General features: G+C 34.8%; 1 protein-coding gene across 6 annotated transcripts in view; it reads right to left on the reverse strand.

The window, feature by feature from the left end:
• LOC124353490 (potassium voltage-gated channel protein Shab-like) overlaps positions 1-23,994 on the reverse strand; it is a 100,205-nt gene that overhangs the window by 57,561 nt on the left and 18,650 nt on the right. For all 6 annotated transcript variants that reach the window (XR_006921602.1, XM_046803340.1, XM_046803342.1 and 3 more), the window contains exon 2: positions 14,095-14,941. Coding sequence is in view for 5 of the 6 variants with exons in the window: in XM_046803340.1 (XP_046659296.1) it covers positions 14,095-14,941 (847 nt within the window). In the remaining variant the exon portion in view is untranslated. The remainder of the gene's footprint in view (positions 1-14,094; positions 14,942-23,994) is intronic.

The following is a 23,994-nucleotide window of genomic DNA, read 5'->3' on the forward strand; positions in this document are numbered from 1 at the left end:
TATTACAAAAGTAAATAGTTACAAGAATATCGAGGAAAACCTTTGAAATCATCAAGAAATTATGAAATTTCAACATAAAGACAGCGTTAGATTATCAAAAGATTGGGGTCGTTGAATCTTTGTACTCAAGCCAATAACGACATAGCTCCGCCCCCTCCACACACTTTTACAGCCATACGTGCATCGGTTGCTTTAACCAGTTTTAGGTTAATGGCTCTCCACAGTGACATCGAAATTTCTCGGTGTTTTAATAATGTTAACTATATGTTGACTATATGTTAACTATATGTAAACAGTATGATTATGACCGAAACATCTGTAGTATTAGTTAGTGTACTAGTAATTATATAGTAATAATATATGAATGCTACTTATTAATTTTATCGAACAATTATTTAAAGTTTCTTTTTAAAAACTATCTTCAATAACTTTACACAAATTCCTGACGCAGTAGTCAAAGAGACTTTCGAAGATGGTACTTGGAACAAAATTATGCTGGTGGGAAGAAGCAAGAAAACCTCATTACGAATTTAAGAAGGCCAGAGACACGTACTGGAGGGACAATAACATCAATAACGTCGACTGCGGGACACAATAACATCAATAACGCCGGAAACCCTGCAACAATCACTTGGTTTATTCACCAGCGTCGGGCCCAAAGTTATGTAGCAAGCTGTCCTCCTTCTTTATCAATTCAAGGACTCGTCTTGGCAACAAGACACTTCCAAAGTTAAACTTGCCTGGTTATTACTTATGCGCTGTCGTAGTATTTTTATAAATTTTATGTTGATGAAAAACGAACTGTGTTGAATATTTTAATAAACAACACGACACCACACCCGGAAAAACAACAAGATAGTATTATCATCCTGGATCTCCTATCTACAACAGTTTATTTCCAGTTGAATCCCCCAGAGAGGCTTCGAAACGAGTAAACATTGGAAAAACTTTCCTGAGTAAGGGTAAAGCAAAGTTGCGATGTAACTTTTGTGACGCCATGTATCACTGTATCACCACCGCTAACCCCTCACGACAGTTCAATATTATGATGGAATTCTAACATAAAACTACTGTATTTAGTTGACCTGTAATGTAAAAAAACAATCCAGCAGTAAGATCTCTCTGATTTTACATTTCAGGAACCTCCTCGTAGGACAAATAGTCAATAATTGGTAAGAACTGAACGCCAGCATTTTTCTAGGTTTATGTTAATTTCGTCTTTGTTCTGTGAACTCTCATAATTGGAAACATTCAGAAAATATAACTGACAGATACTCAACATCGAAATTTGCTTCTATTTGCGACTCCCCTGTAGGGCTTTCGTTCCACAAATGTCTGGGTAATTAATGTGCGATAAAATATTATGTATGTTACTTTAAGATTGGGAAGAATTGTATCTTCCAGTTCTCTCTCGATTTGGAAGAAATGGTGGAATAATCCTGCATTAGATTATTCCAAGGCTGAGATTAATTCATAAAAACATATTTAAAAAAGATCCTTCTTCAATGGTGGATCGTTTTGTAAAGAACAGGGGTCAGAAAACTCAAGTGAAAAATTCTTCAACCCGGTAAAAAAGCTAAGCGTCTGGCACTCCAAATGCAGCCGAGACTTTCCCTAAAGAAGAGGATAAATTCTAAGTACGAAAAGGCTGAAAAAGATAACTTTCATAAGTTCTCATAACTGAATTAGTTAAAGCTCCTAAAACTCTAAAGGCGTTGAAATGAGCAATTGCTTCAAAAAAGTGTTTCCCGCTTCACAATTTTAACCGGAATTGAGCTATTAGGCGGTTTTATAACCCCCCCCCCCGGGACGGTTTTTTATTCCTCCCTTTCTGTTTTACGTGATTTTGATTTCCACGGTGACACAATGAGACATACTGAGCTTGAACTTCACGCATTCCCTGAGGCAGTTATCTAATACCCACTGATGTATTAAAGAAACTTACGAGTAGCTTTGATGGAAACTCTTTGACTAATTGTATCCCTTTGATTCTTATTGTAGGGCTTCACCCTCGCATAGCCTTCGTGTACTCCTTGTTAATCCCTTTTGTCCCTGCTAACTAATTGTGGTAAAACCCAATATTATTGTGATTTACATTAATACAGTTAGGCTAGTTGCACACACACACACCGATTTTGGACGACCGATTTTTTACCGGCCGTCCAAATTCCAATAGTGAACTGTCATTGGGGAAACGGAACCTGGCACACACGCCGACAGCTGATCGGCGCCGGTAAAATGCCGGTGAGCAGCCGGCCACTGCCACTGCGTACCGCCGTTGCCGGTGACAACTGTGGCGCACGTGACTAAACACATGCTGGCACACGCACCGATTGTTTACCGATCGTCCTCACAGCTCTCGCTCCGCCATCTTCACGAACAAATCCGTTTCGTTTGGTTGAAAATCGTCAAATTCAGCTGTTGTTTCATTGTCCAGGTTAATGTCCAAATGCACCGGTATAATAGTTTTTTTGTTTTAAAAATATCCATAAATCACTATACTCCTACTAAACTATTTTTTCAGGTATCTAGCGAGCGGGTGCACCTTTACCGACCTACATTATTCCTTCAGAGTTGGGATTTCCACTGCAAGGAAAATAATAAATGAAGTATGCCAAGCCATCTGGTTAGTTATGAAGAAAGCGTGTATACCTGAATTTACTAAAGATTATCTTGAAACCATCGCTTCGATTTTTTACCGACCGTCAAAAATCGGTGTGTGTGCAACTATCATTCAGTTCACTATTGGAATTTGGACGGCCGGTAAAAAATCGGTGTGTGTGCAACTATCCTCATTCAGTTCACTATTGGAATTTGGACGGCCGGTAAAAAATCGGTGTGTGTGCAACTATCCTCATTCAGTTCACTATTGGAATTTGGACGGCCGGTAAAAAATCGGTGTGTGTACAACTATCCTCATTCAGTTCACTATTGGAATTTGGACGGCCGGTAAAAAATCGGTGTGTGTACAACTATCCTCATTCAGTTCACTATTGGAATTTGGACGGCCGGTAAAAAATCGGTGTGTGTGCAACTATCCTCATTCAGTTCACTATTGGAATTTGGACGGCCGGTAAAAAATCGGTGTGTGTACAACTATCATTCAGTTCACTATTGGAATTTGGACGGCCGGTAAAAAATCGGTGTGTGTGCAACTATCCTCATTCAGTTCACTATTGGAATTTGGACGGCCGGTAAAAAATCGGTGTGTGTACAACTATCATTCAGTTCACTATTGGAATTTGGACGGCCGGTAAAAAATCGGTGTGTGTACAACTATCCTCATTCAGTTCACTATTGGAATTTGGACGGCCGGTAAAAAATCGGTGTGTGTACAACTATCCTCATTCAGTTCACTATTGGAATTTGGACGGCCGGTAAAAAATCGGTGTGTGTGCAACTATCATTCAGTTCACTATTGGAATTTGGACGGCCGGTAAAAAATCGGTGTGTGTGCAACTATCCTAAAGGATATTACGAGAAAAGGGTTTTCGTATCGGCTGCGTAATTATTTTACATTTGATTGGCACCAGCTTACTTTATGTATTTCTCTTTGTCTAAAACTATTGACCTTATTGAAACTAAACAAGAAGACTTTGCATTCATTTTTCTGTTAGTTACTTTTGTTTCGATCAACGCCTCAGTCGAGATAGTATAAATAAATTTCTAATTTAATTTTTTTTTTAAATATATTTACTTATTTAAATATACATGTAACGTATTCATATCTACATTATTATAAATATTGCTACTTTTATTTTGATTAATGTTTTATTTGATACATAATTTTGTTATTACCTAATTTTATTCATTATTCTATTTGTACACAATTGCAAAATCATCCTTCATATATATAAAATTCAACAAATACATTTTATCATTGAGGTTATCACCATAAAAAATATAAAAATGTGTAATAATAGTATTGATATTATTTTTGTATATATATATTTTTTATGGTGATAACCTCAATGATGAAATGTATTTGTTGAATTTTAAGGTTTGATTTTGTTTATTAGTCAGCACGTTTCATTACCCCGATTCTCTTGCTAATTACTGTACTTTTATAAATATTTGTTCGATCATATTATTCAGCTACTTATGCGAGAGCAATTGCATAACATGAAGTCACCTCAATAAATAGCGTTGGAAGACATGATTATCAATGAAGTTGTTCTGATTCGTCTGTTTGACTATCATGCACCTAAGAGAGTGATCAAACATTCTGATCCATGGAAATCTGATCAACCTCGTCAGTTACAAAAACTGAAAGATTCTGCCTTTTAAGGCCAAGCGAACTAAATGTATTCAGAATTTAAATGCCTTGAAGCACTACGAAAGCAGACAAAAAACATATCAGAAACGCCAAGGACAGGTTTTTTTTTGCAGGACATTGGCAAAGCAACAATCTACTAACACTGTTTGGGCAAAACTGAAAGACCTTGGCTTGGCAAAGTCCTGTCAGCACATGCTTATCCCCATTGATCTGAACATCATAAATGATCATTTCATCATCATCCCTGTAGATGTTTCTGGAGCTCGTAAGTATGCCACTGAGCTTGAGGCTGTCAGTTCTCGTTTATTCCTGTGTCTGAGGATGATTTCCTAAGAGCTATCACGAGGACAACCTGTAACTCAGCCGAAGCCGAGAATATTCCGATACGATTTCCTAAAGATGCGTTTCCTTTTGCACTTCCTATCACTGCAATTTTCAATATATCGTTGACTCTGAGTTTCGAAAGCTCTGGAAATCAACTTTTGTGAACCCTTTACCTAAGTTAATACACCCTAAATCACCTTCCGATTTCAGACCCAACATTAATCCTTCCAGCTCTGTCTTAGAGATAGTTGTATAACAGCAGTTTTATATCTAAGAGGTATAATATTCTTTCTTACTTTCATTCCGGTTTCTGTTTAAATTTTAGTACAACCACTGCACTTCTAAAACTTATAGATGATATTCATTTAGCAATGGACGGAAAACAGCTAACACTCTTGACTATATTCGACTTTTCTAAGTCATCTTCTTCTCGTCAAACTTAAACATGTGGGTTTTTCTGATGGTTGTGTCGGCCCGGTCAAATCTGTCCTTACTGAATACCACCAAAGTGTGCAATCAAGGGATAAGTACTCGATATGTAAAACTGCCTCTAGAGGAGTTCCACAAGGCTCTGTGTTTGGTCCATTACTATTTTCATTGCATATAGTCGAGGTAAAAACTGTAATAAGAATTTATAAACTTCAGTTATATGCCGATGAGTTGCAAATTTACACGCATATTCTACCAAACACATAAACGCTGCTGTAAATTTAATGAATAGTGAAATAGATGGCATTTCGAAATGGGCTTACAGAAATGGAATCAAGCTCAATGAAAGTAAAACTCGGACTATAGTTATTGCCTGCTCCAGAATCCGTAATACGAGTAATATTGGTTTGATTACTCCAGCTAAACTTAAAGGCCACAATAAATAACTACAATACAGTGATAATGTAATGAACTATGGACTAATTATGAGAAAACACTTGCGATGGACTGAACAGGTCCGTTACGAAATATAGAAGAGTCGGTCTTTGTTGGTATTAAAACTCTCCAACGTTTTTCTCTATTTTTACTCCTTAATGTGAAATTTATGCTGGTGAATACTCTAATTAAGCTGCATTTTAACTACTGTGACATTGTGTACAATGATATGAATGTTGAGCTATCGGACAGATTACAGAGAGCTCAACTAATGCAACCGGTTAAAAGAAATTATGGATCCATGGATAGATGAAGTGATCATGTTACTCCTTTTTTCCAGAAGCTATTCATAACCTAGGCTGAGCGAACTCCATAAATATCATAAATATCATATTCCTTTTCTTCATGCAATAATCACAACTGTCATCCATTTATTTGTCCGAAAGATTTATCTTCATCTCTGACATCTGTAAATGATCTACTCGTAAGAGATAATCTCCTCTTATATCCATTCCTATCCATCCCTCCAGTTTCTTCAATAAATCGTTCACTGTTGCTGTCTGCCGATTATGGAATGCTCATACCGATATCAGAAACTTTGGCATGCTTTTCGTTTCCGGACGGGTATGATGCTGTCTGGGTCACCTCTGCCATGCTTCGTCATTATTTTCATTAACGTCTTTAGTATTTTCTATAATTATCTGTATTATCTATGATTATAATATTAAAATATTATACATTGTATTGAGGTTGATTGTAAGAGAGGACTTTATAGTCCTACCTACGCTTCCTATAAAGGCAAGTTTTATTTCATTTATTTATCTAATTTCATTAATCAACTTGTTTTGAAAGTTACAGTTCATTGAAAAAAAAGCAATGGGATTAACAGATGGTGGAAACGGTTTTCGGAGGATATTCACTTGTTAACACAATATCGAACTATAGTGTCAAGTGTAAGTCAAGGTACATAAACATCACAATACCTTCGGAAATAAATACCGGTTATTCGCTTGTAAGTTTGGCAAACCGGTTTCAAATAGGTCATCAAGGACCTCCCGAAGAATGTAGAAAGGCTTTTCGGATAAAGTGGGCTTTAAAATTTATTTTAAACGTGCTGTGATAGTGAAATGCACAATTTCACTATCGAGAATTTTTGAGAAATATTGAGATTTTAAATAGAATTAGTTTGGACATGTCCAGAACAAGATCGTGGCGGTTTATAATATGGAAGCCATGCACACGAACTGAAAATCTCTTAATTAAAAAAGATCTTTGTAAGAGGAAAAGAAAGGTATGCAATATAAGAATTACAATTGATCTAAAAGACTCCCTACAGGTCTCAAACGAATGTTAAAACTCTCTTATATAAATGATTTGGTGTTCAAAAGCCATGGAACCAGATGGCTGAATCTACATAAACAAGTCAAAGTAACCTAGTTGGAGAACATTTTGGATGAGGAGTAGAGAGACATCAGGGCAAGAGGAATTGAATTCGGCTGCTTGACAAGGTTATTTACGTGGAAGTCCCATTCGATCATTGGAATCGATGAACTTTAAAAATTCTGTTGAGTTTGCAAATAATTGTAGTTTAGTATGAAAATCCCCGATCAAACGATTTTCGGATTCAGATTTGGTATAAGGTTCTCTGTTCCATAAGACATTAGCGGGGAGAGCTGGTTCGCAGTTTCTCCAGGTTTGTGAGAAAATCGTATAGATATCTGTACATTTTTTGTTGAGCGACGATAAGTGGTGGAAAAGGCAACTAGTATGAGTAGTTAAATATTAGTTAAATGACGGGAAAAAGAGTTTTATGCAAATTTAAGAACTGGTTACAATACATTGGGTTTAGCTTCAGTTCACCTTCCTCTTAAATGCCGCGTCTGGAGTCTGACGCTGTCACAGACTTGACTCCTGGAATCTGGAGTCATGTTCGTCTGAAGAGACATAAAAAAAGTCTTTCGACGTCTTCAGGTGTTTAGTACTGCAAATTTATTTATAGCAAGCTCGAAAACAGTTTTATTTTTTGAGTTATATTTTCCAGGCACCTTAAAGACACATTCCAATCCGTAACAAAATTTGTCACAGTAAAAGACGGCCTACATACGTCAAGGTCTCACTGGTTCAGAATCTACATCTACAGCTTACAACTGCTAGTCAAAGTCAACTTTATAGTATTGTATTTTTATATGGGTACTTCAAAATGAGCAAGTATTAATTCATATTATCTATGCATATTTCGGTAAACATTTTCTGAAAATTTACTTTAAATAGTCAAACCTGAATTAATCTGTTTTTAGTTGATTTCGTGAGAATCAAATAAATATTTTCGTACATTGAGAAAATATCTTTTGTGATCAAATGCCTCTTTTTATAATTAAACACTACTAAAGGGGGTAATTTTTCAGGATAATACAATATCCATTTTTATGATATTTAAGATGTGTTTTGTTAAATTCCTACGATTATCGTTTTCTACTGACTCCTCAAACGATGTCTTCCCTTAGTAGGTAGAGAGGCAGGGGTACAATATACGTGATTTTCTAGCCCTGTTGTTAATATGCGCGTATTTGCTAATATAAATTTAAATAAAGCAGATATGTTGGGAAGGAATGATTAGATATGCATGTTAAATTTTACTCCAGTTCACCTGTCGGACCCAGGTGCTACTTACGTGCAGCGCCTGAAATCTGATGCTGTTGCAGACTTGACTCCTGAAATCTGGAGTCATGTTCGTCTGAAGGGATCCAAAAATAGTCGGTGACGAAGAACGAAGACGCTCAAAACGAACCCCCCTCGCATCGTTTTGACATCAGAGACACCCAGACTACCAAAATATAGTGTAATCTAGGTGAAAAGGTATTCTCATTGTCTCATCAGGTGCAAAATTGTAGGTACACAATCAGATTTCAGATGCTGCACGTAAGAGGAAGGTGAACTAGAGCTAAATTCAACATTCACATAAATTTAAATATTAAAATTGATAGGTAATTTTCATATCATAAAAATATACTGTTTACTGTTATTAATGTTTCTTACAATGTTAAATTAGAATCATAGGTAAAAATGTTAAATAATCTCCAATCTACTGTAACTAATATTTGGGCGCCAGAAAGTATTTAAATAGTTAACATTGGAGTTACAACTTTAAAGATTGAGATAGTTCAGTTTCTCATTGAGTGCACATTTTTTTGTTCGGATATTGATATCAATTAAATTTTATTTAATTGATTAAATAAAATTTACGTGTTTCTATTTTTGACAATCGTATATAATGCTGTTTAGCTTCAAAACCATTCAGTGACTGCAGACTTTACACTGGCTACAGAAATACACGTTGAATGTTGGTCTAAAAACAAGTAAGTGGCGATTAAATAAAGATTGCTCTTGTTTTGTAGAATAGCAGAGAAATTCGGTAAACATTTAAATGTAACATGACAAACCGCAGCACTACTAATTAAGGGTTAGAATGTGGTACATAGAGGATAATAAAACAAATTAACGTATCCACTTTTGTATGTCCAAATGGAGTTTCGTGCATTCGGTACGCAAGATTAAGCCGACACACACACGCTGTATAGCACGTGTGTATAGCAAAAATGTTCTATAGCTCGTTGCTGGTGTTGGTTTGATGTTGTGTGTTGAGATTTGTTTGATTGTGTGTTTATTTATGATTGTTATATAGGTGATATTTGTATTTTTGCTGTGTTGTTGAGGTTTGGCATTTTGTTAAAATTACAATTTCTAGTAGTAAAACTTAATTCGATAAAAATAACTAGCTGCCACGAAGCTTAAATTGTGTATGGTATTGTATATTCATATTACCCTAACCCTCGCGCGCCTTTTTGGGTGATTGGGTGTAGGAAACATTGTAAGCTTTGTAAATTTGTTGAATAAAAGATTTTTGACTTTGACTTTGACTTGACACACTCGGAATTCTGAAAGAACGATAGTAAGTGACGTCTACTTAGCGAACTTTACAATACTTAAAAGATTTCTCCATTCGGTACTTCAATACACATTAAAAAAGGCACTACAGGGTTTTTAATCTGTATGCTACAAGTTCGGGAGTGGCTAATTTGTGAAAATAGATTTCAATAATTATCTTGAATTTTACAGTGGTTAATAATATTTAAGTCTACTTAAAGGTACATACACGTATTATATACATAACCACAAAAAGTTTAAGAGAGTATAAACGGGTAGTAAATTAGGTACTGGTAGTCTGGATATATTCTAAACAGATTGAGATATCAATGTACAACCTTAACCATACTTATTAAAATACTTTTTGGAGGATAAAAAAATCACACGATAAGGGATGCGGTTTGAAAATTTAAACTTACTCCCTCTAGCCCCTTTGAAAAAGGGGTGAACGTTTTTATCCTCCGAAAAAATAAAAAAAAGTATTTTAGAGAGTATGGTGAAAGCTGTATATTGATCAGTTTTTAATATTTCCAGGCGTATTAGGACCTAAATTATACCCTGATATGTAAGGGGTTATTTACCCATAACTTTAGCTAGGAACGTTATAGAGATTCATGTCAATATTTTTATACTGAAGAACCTTTAAACTAATATGTCGCAAGATAGGGCTTGCATTTTGAAAATTTAAAATTACCCCCTTTTATCCCCCTTTGAAAAGGGAATAAAAGTTTTTTTATCCTAAAAAAATCCAAAAATGTATTTTAATAAGTATGGCAAAGTTTCTACATCGATATCTTAACCCATTTGGAATATATATAGATATATCAGGGTTTATGTTACACCCTGTATATAATATAAGTTATTTTTATCATCTAACCTCCATTCCTATATCCCGATCTCAAGAATTGCTAACAATAATGTGGTTGTAATAAAAACTCCACTGCAGTATATACAGAGTAGGCGTACGACACACCTCGTGTTAATTAACAGGCTTCACTAAAGTTGCATACAACATTTCAAATATATAACACATTTAATTCTCAAGGTGTCATGTGGTAAATATACAGACGGACGTCGTATAGAAAAGAACCTGACACAAAAATTACACTCAGCCAAAATCCATGGTTGGACATACACCATCACCGATCACATTCTTGTCTACGTAAAATAAGTCTTATGCAAGATTTAAAGTCTACGGTTGAAACCTTTCACCGGATATCTTGCCACATGTTACATTCACATTTTTCTTATTAAGTTATGTTTAATAGCAGTAGTCAAATAATAGAAGTTTCGATTAGGTAGGAAGGCTGATACAACGCAAGCGTGCTGATATAAAATTTTGCCACCGAATTTGAACATTAACTTAACTCTACTGTATTTCTCTTTACTATATAAATAAAACATTATACTTCTTCAAATCCTGTTTGATTTTACACAGTTTGTCTACAAATTTATTTATTTTGTAATTTTCTCTTGCCGTTACGTTTATCCAAAAGGCAAAAGTAAAAGTATTCGCAAACGCTCTGCAAAATCCTGTGGAGTTATATGCACCATCATCGAACTCAGTGTAGCTCATATAGAAATTAAGCTTCATGCAAAATTTCAAATCTATAGATAATTTAGTTTTTGAGCTATTTTGCTGACAGACAGACAGAAATTACATTTTTCCAGCCTCTTGAGTAATACGTTTCGCTAAAGCTCAGTCAATTAATAAAAGCAAGCGCTAATAGAACACAAGGTTAGATCTGATGCTGTTAAAACAAGAGCACACCCAACAGGTTCAAGAACACCCAACAACAAAGCCTCGAGAGAGAGTGGAAAACTAAGCCGCATCGCTACGTCAATCCTCGCTTTGTTGGAAAGCTTACAAAGAACAAGTCAATCAGCTCTTCTTCATCCTTTGATCCATTCAATTTCTTAAAAAGTTTTCACGGAACCTAAAAGTATAGTACATTAAACTCTTATAATTTGGTTCAACTCATATGATTTTATTTTTCATAAATATCTATGAAGATGGTCTATTATAATTAAAATCTGTACAACAAATGAGAAGTAAAATTTCTCACTATAAATAAAATTAATCAATTCTGTTATCGATTGGGCCAAGGTGACCATAATGTGACTTGCAAACAGTTGTGGAACAAAGACAGTTCCTTGTAGGACTCTTAACGAAGGAGAGGACTTGACTGTCACCAAACAATGTGAAGGCGATTAGTTTTAAGATAACTACTAAATTAACTGAGAAGTGAAGTGGATAAGGAAATGATGAAAGAAATATGTGTGCGGAGGGGTGATGGGTGGTCGAGGGTGGGTGAGTGAGTGGGTGGGTGGGCGGTGTATTGATCAGCAACAGGTAGACTAACAGGTGGTGCTGACCTCCCCCTCCTACATCCCCTCAATCCCCTTCAAATTGGAATACGCTATTATCAAAATGATATTGTAATTTGTTTGAATTACTCGGATAACTTTCAGTTTTGGAGCTTTGTTGGAACGCAGTCGAGTGTTAAGGCATACTACGATTGATCAACTAATGCTGCATATGAATGTACACAATGATTGTTATAATTTAAAAAGTAGTAACTTCAACACACAACTACTGTCAAGGCATCATTCAAACATTCACTTAAGCTTAGTCTGTGAGAGTTCACGTAGTGTATATAGATTTACAAAACAAACCTAATTGTTTACAAATCTGCAATAAATTTAGAATAATAATTCATATTATTATTAAGATTATTTAAACCGATAATTAATTCACTTCGATAGAACAAATCTTGCATCTAATTCAAGTTGGAATGTTTAGTTTAGCTTTATTTCACATTCCGCTTAGCTCAACAGCATCCGAAATCTGACGCTGTCACAGACTTGATTTCTAGAAACTTAAGAGTCAACGTCCCACTGAAGAGATCCTAAAAAGCGGACTAAGGAGCTCAAAACGCATCCGAAATCTGACACTGTCACAGACTTGATTTCTAGAAACTTAAGAGTCAACGTCCCACTGAAGAGATCCTAAAAAGCGGACTAAGGAGCTCAAAACGCATCCGAAATCTGACACTGTCACATACTTGATTTCTAGAAACTTAAGAGTCAACGTCCCACTGAAGAGATCATAAAAAGCGGACTAAGGAGCTCAAAACGCATCCGAAATCTGACACTGTCACAGACTTGATTTCTAGAAACTTAAGAGTCAACGTCCCACTGAAGAGATCCTAAAAAGCGGACTAAGGAGCTCAAAACGAACTGTGCATCGTTTCGACATCAGAAACTCCTCGAGTACCAAAACATGTAATATAGATGAAGAGGTGTTCTCATTGTCTCATCAGGTGTACAATTGAGTGCACTACGATGTTTAAAACACGATCCCATGTCACGGGGGAGCGACCGAGTTTTCTACACATAACGCAGCTGTGGTGGGAAGGGGGTGATTCAGCACGAATGACGAGTTCAGCTCCATTTCACTTTCCGCTTTTTACAAATCTGACGTTACAGTCAGTGGAAGGTAAAATGTAGCTGAACTCAACATGCGCACTTGAATTAGTTACTACAAGTGTTATTTTTCACAGTGAGTTCATTGTCAGTTTAAACGAGCATCTTAATAATAATATGAATATAATAAGATTTATCCTGAATTTATCGCAAAGATTTGTAAGAAGTTAAGTTTGTTTTGTACATTTATATGCACTGCGTGAACTCTTTCAGACTGAGCATAAGTGAATGTTTGAAGGATGCCTTGACAGCAATTGTGTGATGAAGTTACTATTAAAAAAGCTCTAGTCAAACATTGTGTGTATTCGTTTACGGCATTAATTTATAGCCTGAATTGTAGAATCCTTCGTTATTATTTGTCGCAGCGAAATAAATTTGGTATCAAAATGTTTATATTAAAGTGACCCACATTTCACTATCCCTTTAAAGTATTCAAACAATCATCAATTCATCTCAGAATCTACTGATGAACTTGTTGTGACGCTTATTTATTTCCCAAGACATGTTTTTGCAGTAGAGAATTATACTATTTATGAAGTACGTTTGGAGGAAATTGTTATTTTCAGGTATTGTTGTTAGATTGATAACATAGAAACACATTTTTGGATTAAATTAAACATAAAATCTAATTTGTAAATTCCTTACAATCATGAATTAATTAGTACTAAAAGTAACGATTATGTCTCGCGAATTGAACCTTCTCGCAACTAGAATATCCAGTGCCTTAAAATCCCTTAATCTCGTTTCGACTTTGATCACAAAGTCAGATCCGGAATTTTTCATTCGTGAGGCAACGAAATGGTGAACATCATTTTACAAATTGACTACCACAATTTTACAATGTACCAGGCAGTCTCTTAAAGTCAGTTGACATTTTCTTGCACTTCTTAAATTAAGAAAATGAAAGCTTACTTTTAAGTGAAGTTGTGAGTACAGGTAAATACAAGTAACTGAATGTAATGAAATAATTATTTATACATACTGTGATAGAATCCCTTGAGTAGGTACTGTATAAGTTTAAGAATTGACACTGATATATAGGGTGTTCATTTTAATTGTGGGTTGATGCACTGTAAATATCCTGATACATCGAATCTTGATCTCATCAGGTGATGATTTCTTTAAAAAACTATACTTTGATCTAGATCTGTTCCACTGTTATTGATCGCTTACTCAAGCGATCTCCTCAACGAATGTAAGGAACGAATATTAGGACTCACCTGTGTCCACAATGACGTCTATCAGGTCCATGCTCTTGGCGAAGGCGTCTCGAAGATTGATGTGATGGAAGGAGACGATACTGCCCTCGCGCTTGGCCCTCTCCAAGGCCTCCCGACGCTTGAGCGCCTTCTCGCGCCGCATCTGATTCTTGTAGAACTCGGCGAAGTTGTTGACTATGATGGGAATGGGCAACGCAATGACCAGGACTCCACAGATACAGCAGACACTACCGATCACTTTCCCCAATGGAGTAGTGGGGTAGATGTCTCCATATCCGACTGTGGTCATGGTGATCCCTGCCCACCAGAAGGTCTCCGGGATCGAGATAAACTTGGTGCCTGGTTCCTCCTTCTCGGCGAAGTAAGCGAGGCTCGAGAAGATCAGAACTCCCATCGCGAGGAAGAGCATCAGAAGACCCAACTCTTTGTACGAGTTTCTCAAGGTGAACCCGAGACTCTGGAGGCCTGTAGAGTGCCTCGCCAGTTTCAGGATCCTCAGTATCCTCATGATCCTGAAGATCTGTACGACCCTCCTCACGTCTTGAAATTGGTCCGTTGCGTTTTTATTGGTCTCAACGAGAAATAACGATACGTAATACGGAAGAATCGCTAACAGATCTATAACGTTTAGGCCACCCTTGAAGAACTTCCACTTGTTCGGAGATGCACTGAACCTCAACACGTACTCGAGGGTGAACCACGTGATACAGACGGCCTCCACCATCGCCAGCTGAGGATTGTCTTGGACGGCACCTTTCTCGTCATTCACTTGCATCTGAGGTATTGTGTTCAGCGTCAGGGCTATCGTGGACAATACGATGAATAATATTGAGATAACGGCTATCACCTGAAACCAACACCCCAACAATATAGATTACCGAGCTTGAGAGGTCTGAAGTCTTCTCGAGTAAGAGTGACTGCAAATGTTTGGAAGACATTGCTCGGGAAGCACTCTTAGGAGAAGGGTGAACATGTTTTGAACGACAATTGATGACATAAATGTACCCAAGCCGTACATTGTCGTATCTGCATTAAAGAAGAATAGCTATTGGAAGAAAGACACCAATAGTTTTGGTCGATGACATAGAATTCATCAGAAACGTCCTTCACAACATCCTCTGATGTTAATTTTACATCAGTGAGATTTCTGTACAAAGAACTTAACATTTGGGAATATAAAAATATCAATTTGGTCACTAATGTTATATTTCTTTTTCAAAAATGTGAAACAAGTAATATAGAATTTACTTTATATATTAATAAACTACCATTAAATGACGATAAGTTTAACAATTATTATTAAAAATGAATAAAACAAAGTAAATTATTCAGAACTATTACGAAAGTAACGTATATTTTAAGCTAAAATACAGTATAATAGCCAAGTTTGAAGCTCTCAGAATACTGTACTAGTAAAACGAAACATTTATGACTATATTGAAAAGAAATTCTTTTAGCTTGTTTATTGCATATCTGTTGATAATTGAAAATTATCAAGACACTACGGCTATGGTATGTTTAAATATTGTTATTAACTTAAATATTAAAAAAATATAGTAGTATTTATGTACTTGTAGTAATATGTAATAATTCTGAGTTTTGTTGTCTTCCAAGTTTCATAACTGTAATTATCAAACTCATCTTTAAAGTTCAGTACGTCACAAATCTACATTTTAATCCAAGGTTAAGTCAATAAAAAATCTGAAAACAAGTGTTATGTACACTACAGAGCTATGCGGCAACGAACTGCATACAGCAGAAGCCACAAGTCTACAACCAGCATTTATATAGTGTATTACACCGTTAGTTCAGTGTTAGTATGTTAGTTTAGCACAACTGCAGTGCACGGTCACCCAGCGACATAGCAAAGCGTTAAGTTAGGTTAGGTTAGGTTAGAAGACAGAACAGAGAAGAGAGCAGAAGAAGAACAAATAACAACCAATCGCAGACCATTCTCCAGTGCCAACAGAATCTTGTCTAGTTTTAACGACAACATACTGTATGGAATCGACGACAGTAGGAGTTCAGAATCCCACAAACGTAATTCATAACACAATTGCTGTTTGTTTTTAAATCTTCAAGTTTAGTAATAATAGATTCTATGGAATTATTAAGAATTATTTAGTAGTTTTACATGAATTTAATAAAACATTTGAAATAAAGTAGAGGCCATTTTTGTGATCATCTCGACAAATTTGGATATTATAGTTTAATTTCCATCATCAATGGACAATATTTTATAAATCTTTAGTTACTATAACGTGAATGAAAGGATTTTTATTTCTATACGTATATTACAAGTACGATTTATATAATGTAGAAATACATTTGCAATAAAGTGATTTAAAATTATTTTAAATAAATTAAAAAGCTCTATCACTGCTGTCTAAAAACAGTTTTAAACACCAAAGTTTGAAATAATTAAAATTTATGTTTTTGTTTAATTTATTTAAATATTATTTTAATGTTAGAGAATATAAACATTATTTCAGTTGAATTTAGATTTATTTTTATAATTCATGTATTATATTGTGGTAAATTGATTTAATAATTTTTAACTATTTTATTTTGTAAATAATAGATTATTTTAAAATATCAGTAATTATTAATATAAAAACTTAAAATTTCAGTTTTATGTTGTATGGTCTATCTGATTTGAAATCGAAGATTCTTTTGTTTCCTACCAAAACACTTGGCAAACTGGCCTCCTCTCCTATTGGATGGGATGGTGGCGCAGTCTGCTCTCGAGCGCGTTACATTCCTTAATTACAAACGGCTCAAGAGAAAACTACGCGAAGGATGGAGTGGGAGGATAAACGGAGTGAATGTTGTGTTTCTATATGGTATACTAAGTATTACGTATGATTGGTAATCAATATAAAAATGTTGTGGTGAATATTATAGTCTAATAAATCTATATTAAAAATATCACATATATTATTTACATAATGTATAATATAATAAATATATATTTGGCAATGTATTCAATTGTACGACTTTTACTACACAATTATTATTATTTAACAAAAAAATTACAATAATAACAATTGAGTTTAAGATAATAAAAATTCATATCTAAAATTGTCATATACCTAGTGAATCTATTTAAATTTTTTAGCGATAATATGTAACGAATGATAGTTAAATTATAAGTAAAATAGCAAAATGTTTAAATCGCATAAAATCGTGGAAAATAATTTAAATTAAAATATAATTCCACATGAAATAAATTTTTCCTCACGTGCAATCCAAAATTCATGACATTAACTATTAAATACGTAAACATTTAGTTTATTTAAATTTTAATGTACTTTTAAACACAAATTAAATTATTGAAGAAATAAGATTATAATAAAAAAATATTAAAAAACCTGTATTCAATGTAGAGGTTTATTTAATATTTCCAGTTAAGTTGTATCGAAGAAAAAATAATTTAAGAGTTTAATCCTCATAACTACGTTTATTCTATTTGTGTAACTGTTTTGATTCATTGTTATAATATTCTTATAATGTTGGGTATTTGCATTAGATAAGATTGGGAGGAAGAGAGAGAAGAGGTGGGCCGAGGTTTGCCGAGGTTTAACGAGGGAATGCCGAAGCCCACGGTGGGGTCGTGATCGTCGCGTCACCCATTCCCCCACAGTAAGCCATAGACCAGCAACCATCAACGTGGCAGTGAGGCACATCTAGAACAGGCAACAACACAACAACAACAAAAACAACAACAACAGCAACAACCGGCCGACCACAGTTAGTCGAGTTAACGCATCCGCGAACAAAACCCAAAATGATAAAGTAAAATAAAGATGCAGATTATGATAATAATGGAGGTGACAAATGAACTCAGAGAATCAACAGCATGATCAAAATAGAAAGGAAAAATTTAATCCATGGAGCAAAATTCTAAAAATTGAAAATACTACCATTTCCAAAATGACTGAAGACAAATTGATATTTTAACAGTATAAATAACGAATAGTTTGACTTTTAGGCTCTCCTAAGTAATATCATTAAATTAAATCATATTTTAAATAAAACTAATAAGTATAAAAGTCCCTGGTTTGTAAAACGATGTCCATTAAAAATTAAGTTAAAATGCCACATATATATTAGAAATAAATTTAAAGTAGTTTAATGTACAGTTTGCCATGTAATAAATAGTTTTGATAATTTTTTCATAAATATTACTTTTATTGTATGAAAAAGAGATAACTTTGCATAGCTTTACAAATGAAACCTATAATACACATCATCCAATACATTGAGTAAATTGAAGTATTTGCAATACAAAACATTACGATTAATCCTGCAAGTAATGTACCAACCAATTATTAAGTATAATTTTTTACACATTTCAATATGTAAATTATTTGAATGACTATAGACACATGCTACAGTGAATATATCAGCAATGAGCATAAACACGAATGCAACAAAAAACATCGATGTAACAAACAAAACATATTTATTGAATAATTACAATATCAACATATATTATGTTAAGCACCAGGAAGTAAATAAACTGTTTGAGAAAAATTTATTAGACAATGAAAAGTAATCATATTTGTATGTGAAATATTAACTTACGCTAAGTGAAAGAATTTCTCCAAATATTCTAAGCTGAAGCATGTTATTAACACAAAACTAAAATGTGTGATGTATGTGTATAAGAAATGGAGGTATGTATTTAAAAAAGAGAAGGAAGAGAAGTATTTTATGTTATAAAAGTAGAACAGTAGAAGGCGAAGCGTAGAGCAAAAGCGACTAACTCATACCAGGCCTCTCAGAATATAGTTGTGACATTGCAAACGAATTGTAAGCATTGATAAATATTTAGACACATATCAGTATTATATATATATATATATATATATATATATATATATATATATATATATATATATATATATATATATATATCTTGTCCACTATTTGGACTGTCAGGATAGGTATACTTGCACAATACCGCAGTTGTAAAAATTCTCAAAAAATAAAAATAATAACTCAGTATTTTTGGTTGGACACGCATTTGTGTGTAATCCTGATATGTATTTGTTTTAAGAATACTTATATTTAATTATTTTAAACTCTCCATCTACTGCTGACGTTTGTAAACTAATAATGGCCATCAAGACAGACATGAGCGCCAAAGATGTTTAGTTTTGAACCTAATCATAAAAGCACATGTTAGCTTTAGATAAAATAATGTTTATTTACATTGTTCAGCACTATTTCTTATATTTTACTCGAAATATTAGTACAGCCATTCACTTGTTTCACTACAGTTAGATTTACATAAGCGATTCTCTGTCATATGTTATTGAAAAATTGTATTTCAAAATTTTGGGTTTGCGGCGCACCCCCGTAAATCCGCACGATAATCCGACATATCATCCATTATCGGAGTATAGAATATAAAATATCACTTTCTATATGTATTGAATTAACAGTACCACATCAAATTTGCTACCTAAGAAGTTGTGAGGATAATGGCCTTCATTTCGGTTATACTTTTTTTTTTTTTTTTTTTTTTTTTTTTTGAGACTAAAGCCTAATATTTCCATACTGTCAATTCATCTCATCAATGAAGCAGCTTTTAAACTAACTCTAAATATCGAACAAACTGTATCAGTACAAAATCTGGCATCGAATATAAAATTGCGTAGATTGGAGAATTGTCTAAATCAAATGAATAAGGTTAAAATGCAAACATTCCAATGGAGGCCACTAATCGGAATGACATAAGTGAAAACATAGACTCACAAGGAGATCGAGTGTTTTAACCAAATCAATAGAGAAGAGGAGGGCCACAAGGAGCAGTTTATGGTCCCGACTGACGTCAGTAGGCCGCCGTAAACCCTAGTATCGATACTCGTCCCCGGCCCGCAGTAATACCGCCGCCTGTCCCTTCTCGTCTACGTTATATTTTACGAGCAAGCCCACCAGCTATTTCAATATTTTAAAGGGTAGAGGGCAGATTGATTTGATCTCCTTCTTTAACTTATGCAAATGTCCACGTGTTCTAAGTATAACTAGAGGAAGTTATTCAAGTAAAGATCATGTATCATATTTAGGTATCTTTCCCTCCACTTGTTTTACTGACGAACTTGAATGCTGTTATTAGTACTGTGAAATATACGCTTCTAAATCCACGGACGGTTGTTTTCAAGCGTCAGCAATAAATTTACTTGAGTAAAATTTTAAAGTTTCGGCCTACTAAATAAATGTGGTGACCGTTAAAATTTAAATGTTAGACTACATGATTATAATATTATTAGTTTAATCGTATATTTCACAAATTAAGAAAAAGAACCAGGTGTTATTAAAAAAGTTGAAGACACTTTAGGACGTTTATTTCCGTATTTTTAAGAAATAATCGTCAACAGAAACTCAGCATACGATTTTTAATTAACAAGAGTAACCTTAATCTAGATTTTTGTATTTCAAAATTTAACATTGTCATCCGTTTTAACGAAATGTATCATCAATATATTTAAATTGGCCTTAGTTTTGAAAATTATTATTCAAACTTAAGAAATATTTTAATAATTTACACTACAAATCCCAAATAAAACTTAAGTTTGTACCTCAGATGGTTTATTAGGTAAATAATAAATTGACATGAAACTAAAACTTTTAAGACATATGTCCATGAGATCTTTTCTCTTGGTTTTCGAACGTTTAAAAGCTATATAACAAACTCCTTTACAATAATTTTGAATCTTTCACATACTATATTATTATATATCGCCTTTATATTCAATCCATATAACTATATGAAGCCGTTCCATAATTTTTATACCTCATATGTTCAACCTGGCACAAGTTTCTTTCACTTATTTACATCTGAAATGTATAAAAGGGTAAATCTCTGTACAAAGTATCTCACCAAAACATAATCTAAACCGTTCTTAGTACGGCTCTGTGTAGAAAACAATGAGAGAAAAATGAGCAAAAATTGAAGGAGGTTGTTCAGGTCAAAATATATTCAGCCTAATTTTAAGAGTTCGTCTTAATTACGTAATTTACTGTGATCATATTCGCCGCAGGTGGCAACATTAAACAGATCTTGAGTATCCAGTTAACTCTAAGGAAAATCTAAGGAAAATTAACTCTTTGTTTTGTTACTTTGTTTGCTTACAATTATTAAAAACAATTTAATTTCAACGGTTAGTTTGTTATCCCATACATATAGGATAAACACATCCTAATAATTAGTAATATAACTAAAAAATATCAAATGTACCATTCCTTTGAACGCTTGTATTAACACCTAACACCTTCTTGTACTACAATAACGATGACATCTTTCACTACGAGCACATTACTCTTATAAGTTAGGATCTGAAGATATGATAGAATACAAATTAGTTTCTGAACGGAAGTAATGGAGGAGGGGGAGTGAAATGAAGTTAAAAGACACAGAATGAAATACAAAACAACTGAGGATACCCCCCACCCACGCGATGCAGTTTGTTTGAACACAAAACTAATCTACTAACTGATACCATTGTTTCCTTTTTTACAGCAACATTCATTATACGGCTGTCATTTATCTAAAGTGTTATTTGTGTATTTAGTTGATTGAAGTTCTGTGTATATTTCACACAATACTTTGAATATAAAGACAAACTTATTTCTTTAAGAGAGACCTAGCGTTATGAGGTAATGAGAGAGTTATGGTATGAATGAATGAGGCTGGCCAGAGTACAATAATGGTAAATTATAGTTTATAATAAGTTACGGTAAAAACAATCGTAATAAAATCTTCATATACTGTGTTAATTTGTATGAGTCTAAGCTAATTATCTCCACTTCAGGAAAAATTGAGTATAATTCCACCCTAATTGGATATCTTCTCAGCCACATGCGAAATTCCAAGATCTGTGTCTGTACGTATTGACACAAGAACTGTTTTCGAATTCAAAGTTATAAGTATAAATTAACAAATCATGAAGTAAGATTGTTCTTACCTTTTAGTTTTCAATAAACCAAGATCGTTCAGTTTTACACATGACCGACACTTCTGCTCAAGTGGTTTCATTTATTTCTTATTAATAAATGTTTTGGATTAAGGTTAAACTGTTAAGCGGGTTTGTTTTCTTTCCCTTGCTCATTAAGCCTCCATTTTATTCGATTCCTTTGTTGTTGGAATTTATGTTTGCAGTTTGACCATCCTCTACGGCCATCCGATAAGTCAAGCATCGGGATGAAAATATCCAGTCAATGGGGAATTAATAATTTTTGAAGGAAATGTGAATATTGAGTGATTTTCGGGTGTTTTCAAGGCTAAACTGTAAGGTCATTTAGTAGGTGAACATTCCCAGAAAATTCCTTATGGCATAAAGTCAATTTGGTATTATAATTTTCTTATGTAACGGATTGAAAATTATAGCCTCCTACTATATCTGCAAAGTCTTCTTTCTACAGAATGTCGTCTGGCCGAGAGAAAGGTCCATTAGGAACCCAGATACCAGTGAAGCTATTTACAAAGTGACTAAACTGTTGATCTGTACAATATGAACTTCGACGGCTTCCAAATGCGACCTTGCGGCATGTACACCCCACGTGAACTACGGCGACAAGCGTCCTATTTATGATATCCTCACGTTTGAGACACGTATATTTGGGTATATCAGTCTTTACCCACGTGGGAGTTGAGTTCGTGTGTAAATAGTTCGCATGTTGACAAGATGGTAAATTATCATAACAGCCACATAACATATTTAAGGCTCGTTTTGTGTCAGAGTACTATTATGAGGGCATTAACATTGTCTTCTCTAGTGTCTGATCTTGGCTCGAGTTCTAGCGAGGAGTTATTGCTAAGTGAATGTAGACTCTTAGGCAGACCCCATATGCTTATAGGATTCATGTCCAGAGATCTCAAAGATAGTTATATATTTTATCCCAAGACAGTAAGTGAGAATCGAGCGAATTAGACAGTATTCAGTATTATGGGTGGCAGTGATTTGTTGTACTGTTCTATTTTACATGCAGTGGTCAAGTGTACAGGTAGTGATCTATTGTACAGGTAGTGGTCTACTGTACAGGCAGTGGTCTACTGTACAGGCAGTGATCTATTGTACAGGCAGTGGTCAAGTGTACAGGCAGTGATCTATTGTACAGGCAGTGGTCTACTGTACAGGCAGTGATCTATTGTACAGGCAGTGATCTATTGTACAGGCAGTGGTCTACTGTACAGGCAGTGATCTATTGTACGGGCAGTGATCTACTGTACAGGCAGTGATCTATTGTACAGGCAGTGATCTATTGTACAGGCAGTGATCTACTGTACAGGCAGTGGTCTACTGTACAGGCAGTGATCTATTGTACGGGCAGTGGTTTAGTGTACACGCAGTGATCTAGTGTAAAGGCAGTGGTCTAGTGTACAGGCAGTGATCTATTCTACACGCAGTGGTCTAGTGTACACGCAGTGATCTAGTGTAAAGGCAGTGGTATAGTGTAAAGGCAGTAATCTATTGTATGGGCAGTGGTCTAGTGTACACGCAGTGATCTAGTGTAAAGGCAGTGGTCTAGTGTACAGGCAGTGATCTAGTGTAAAGGCAGTGGTCTAGTGTACAGGCAGTGGTCTAGTGTAAAGGCAGTGGTCTAGTGTAAAGGCAGTGGTCTAGTGTACAGGCAGTGATCTAGTGTAAAGGCAGTGGTCTAGTGTACAGGCAGTGGTCTAGTGTAAAGGCAGTGGTCTAGTGTACACGCAGTGATCTAGTGTAAAGGCAGTGGTATAGTGTAAAGGCAGTGGTCTAGTGTACACGCAGTGATCTAGTGTAAAGGCAGTGGTATAGTGTAAAGACAGTAATCTATTGTACGGGCAGTGGTCTAGTGTACACGCAGTGATCTAGTGTAAAGGCAGTGGTCTAGTGTACAGGCAGTGATCTAGTG

Source organism: Homalodisca vitripennis, chromosome 2, assembly GCF_021130785.1.
Source record: "Homalodisca vitripennis isolate AUS2020 chromosome 2, UT_GWSS_2.1, whole genome shotgun sequence".
NCBI classification, from domain to species: domain Eukaryota; kingdom Metazoa; phylum Arthropoda; class Insecta; order Hemiptera; family Cicadellidae; genus Homalodisca; species Homalodisca vitripennis.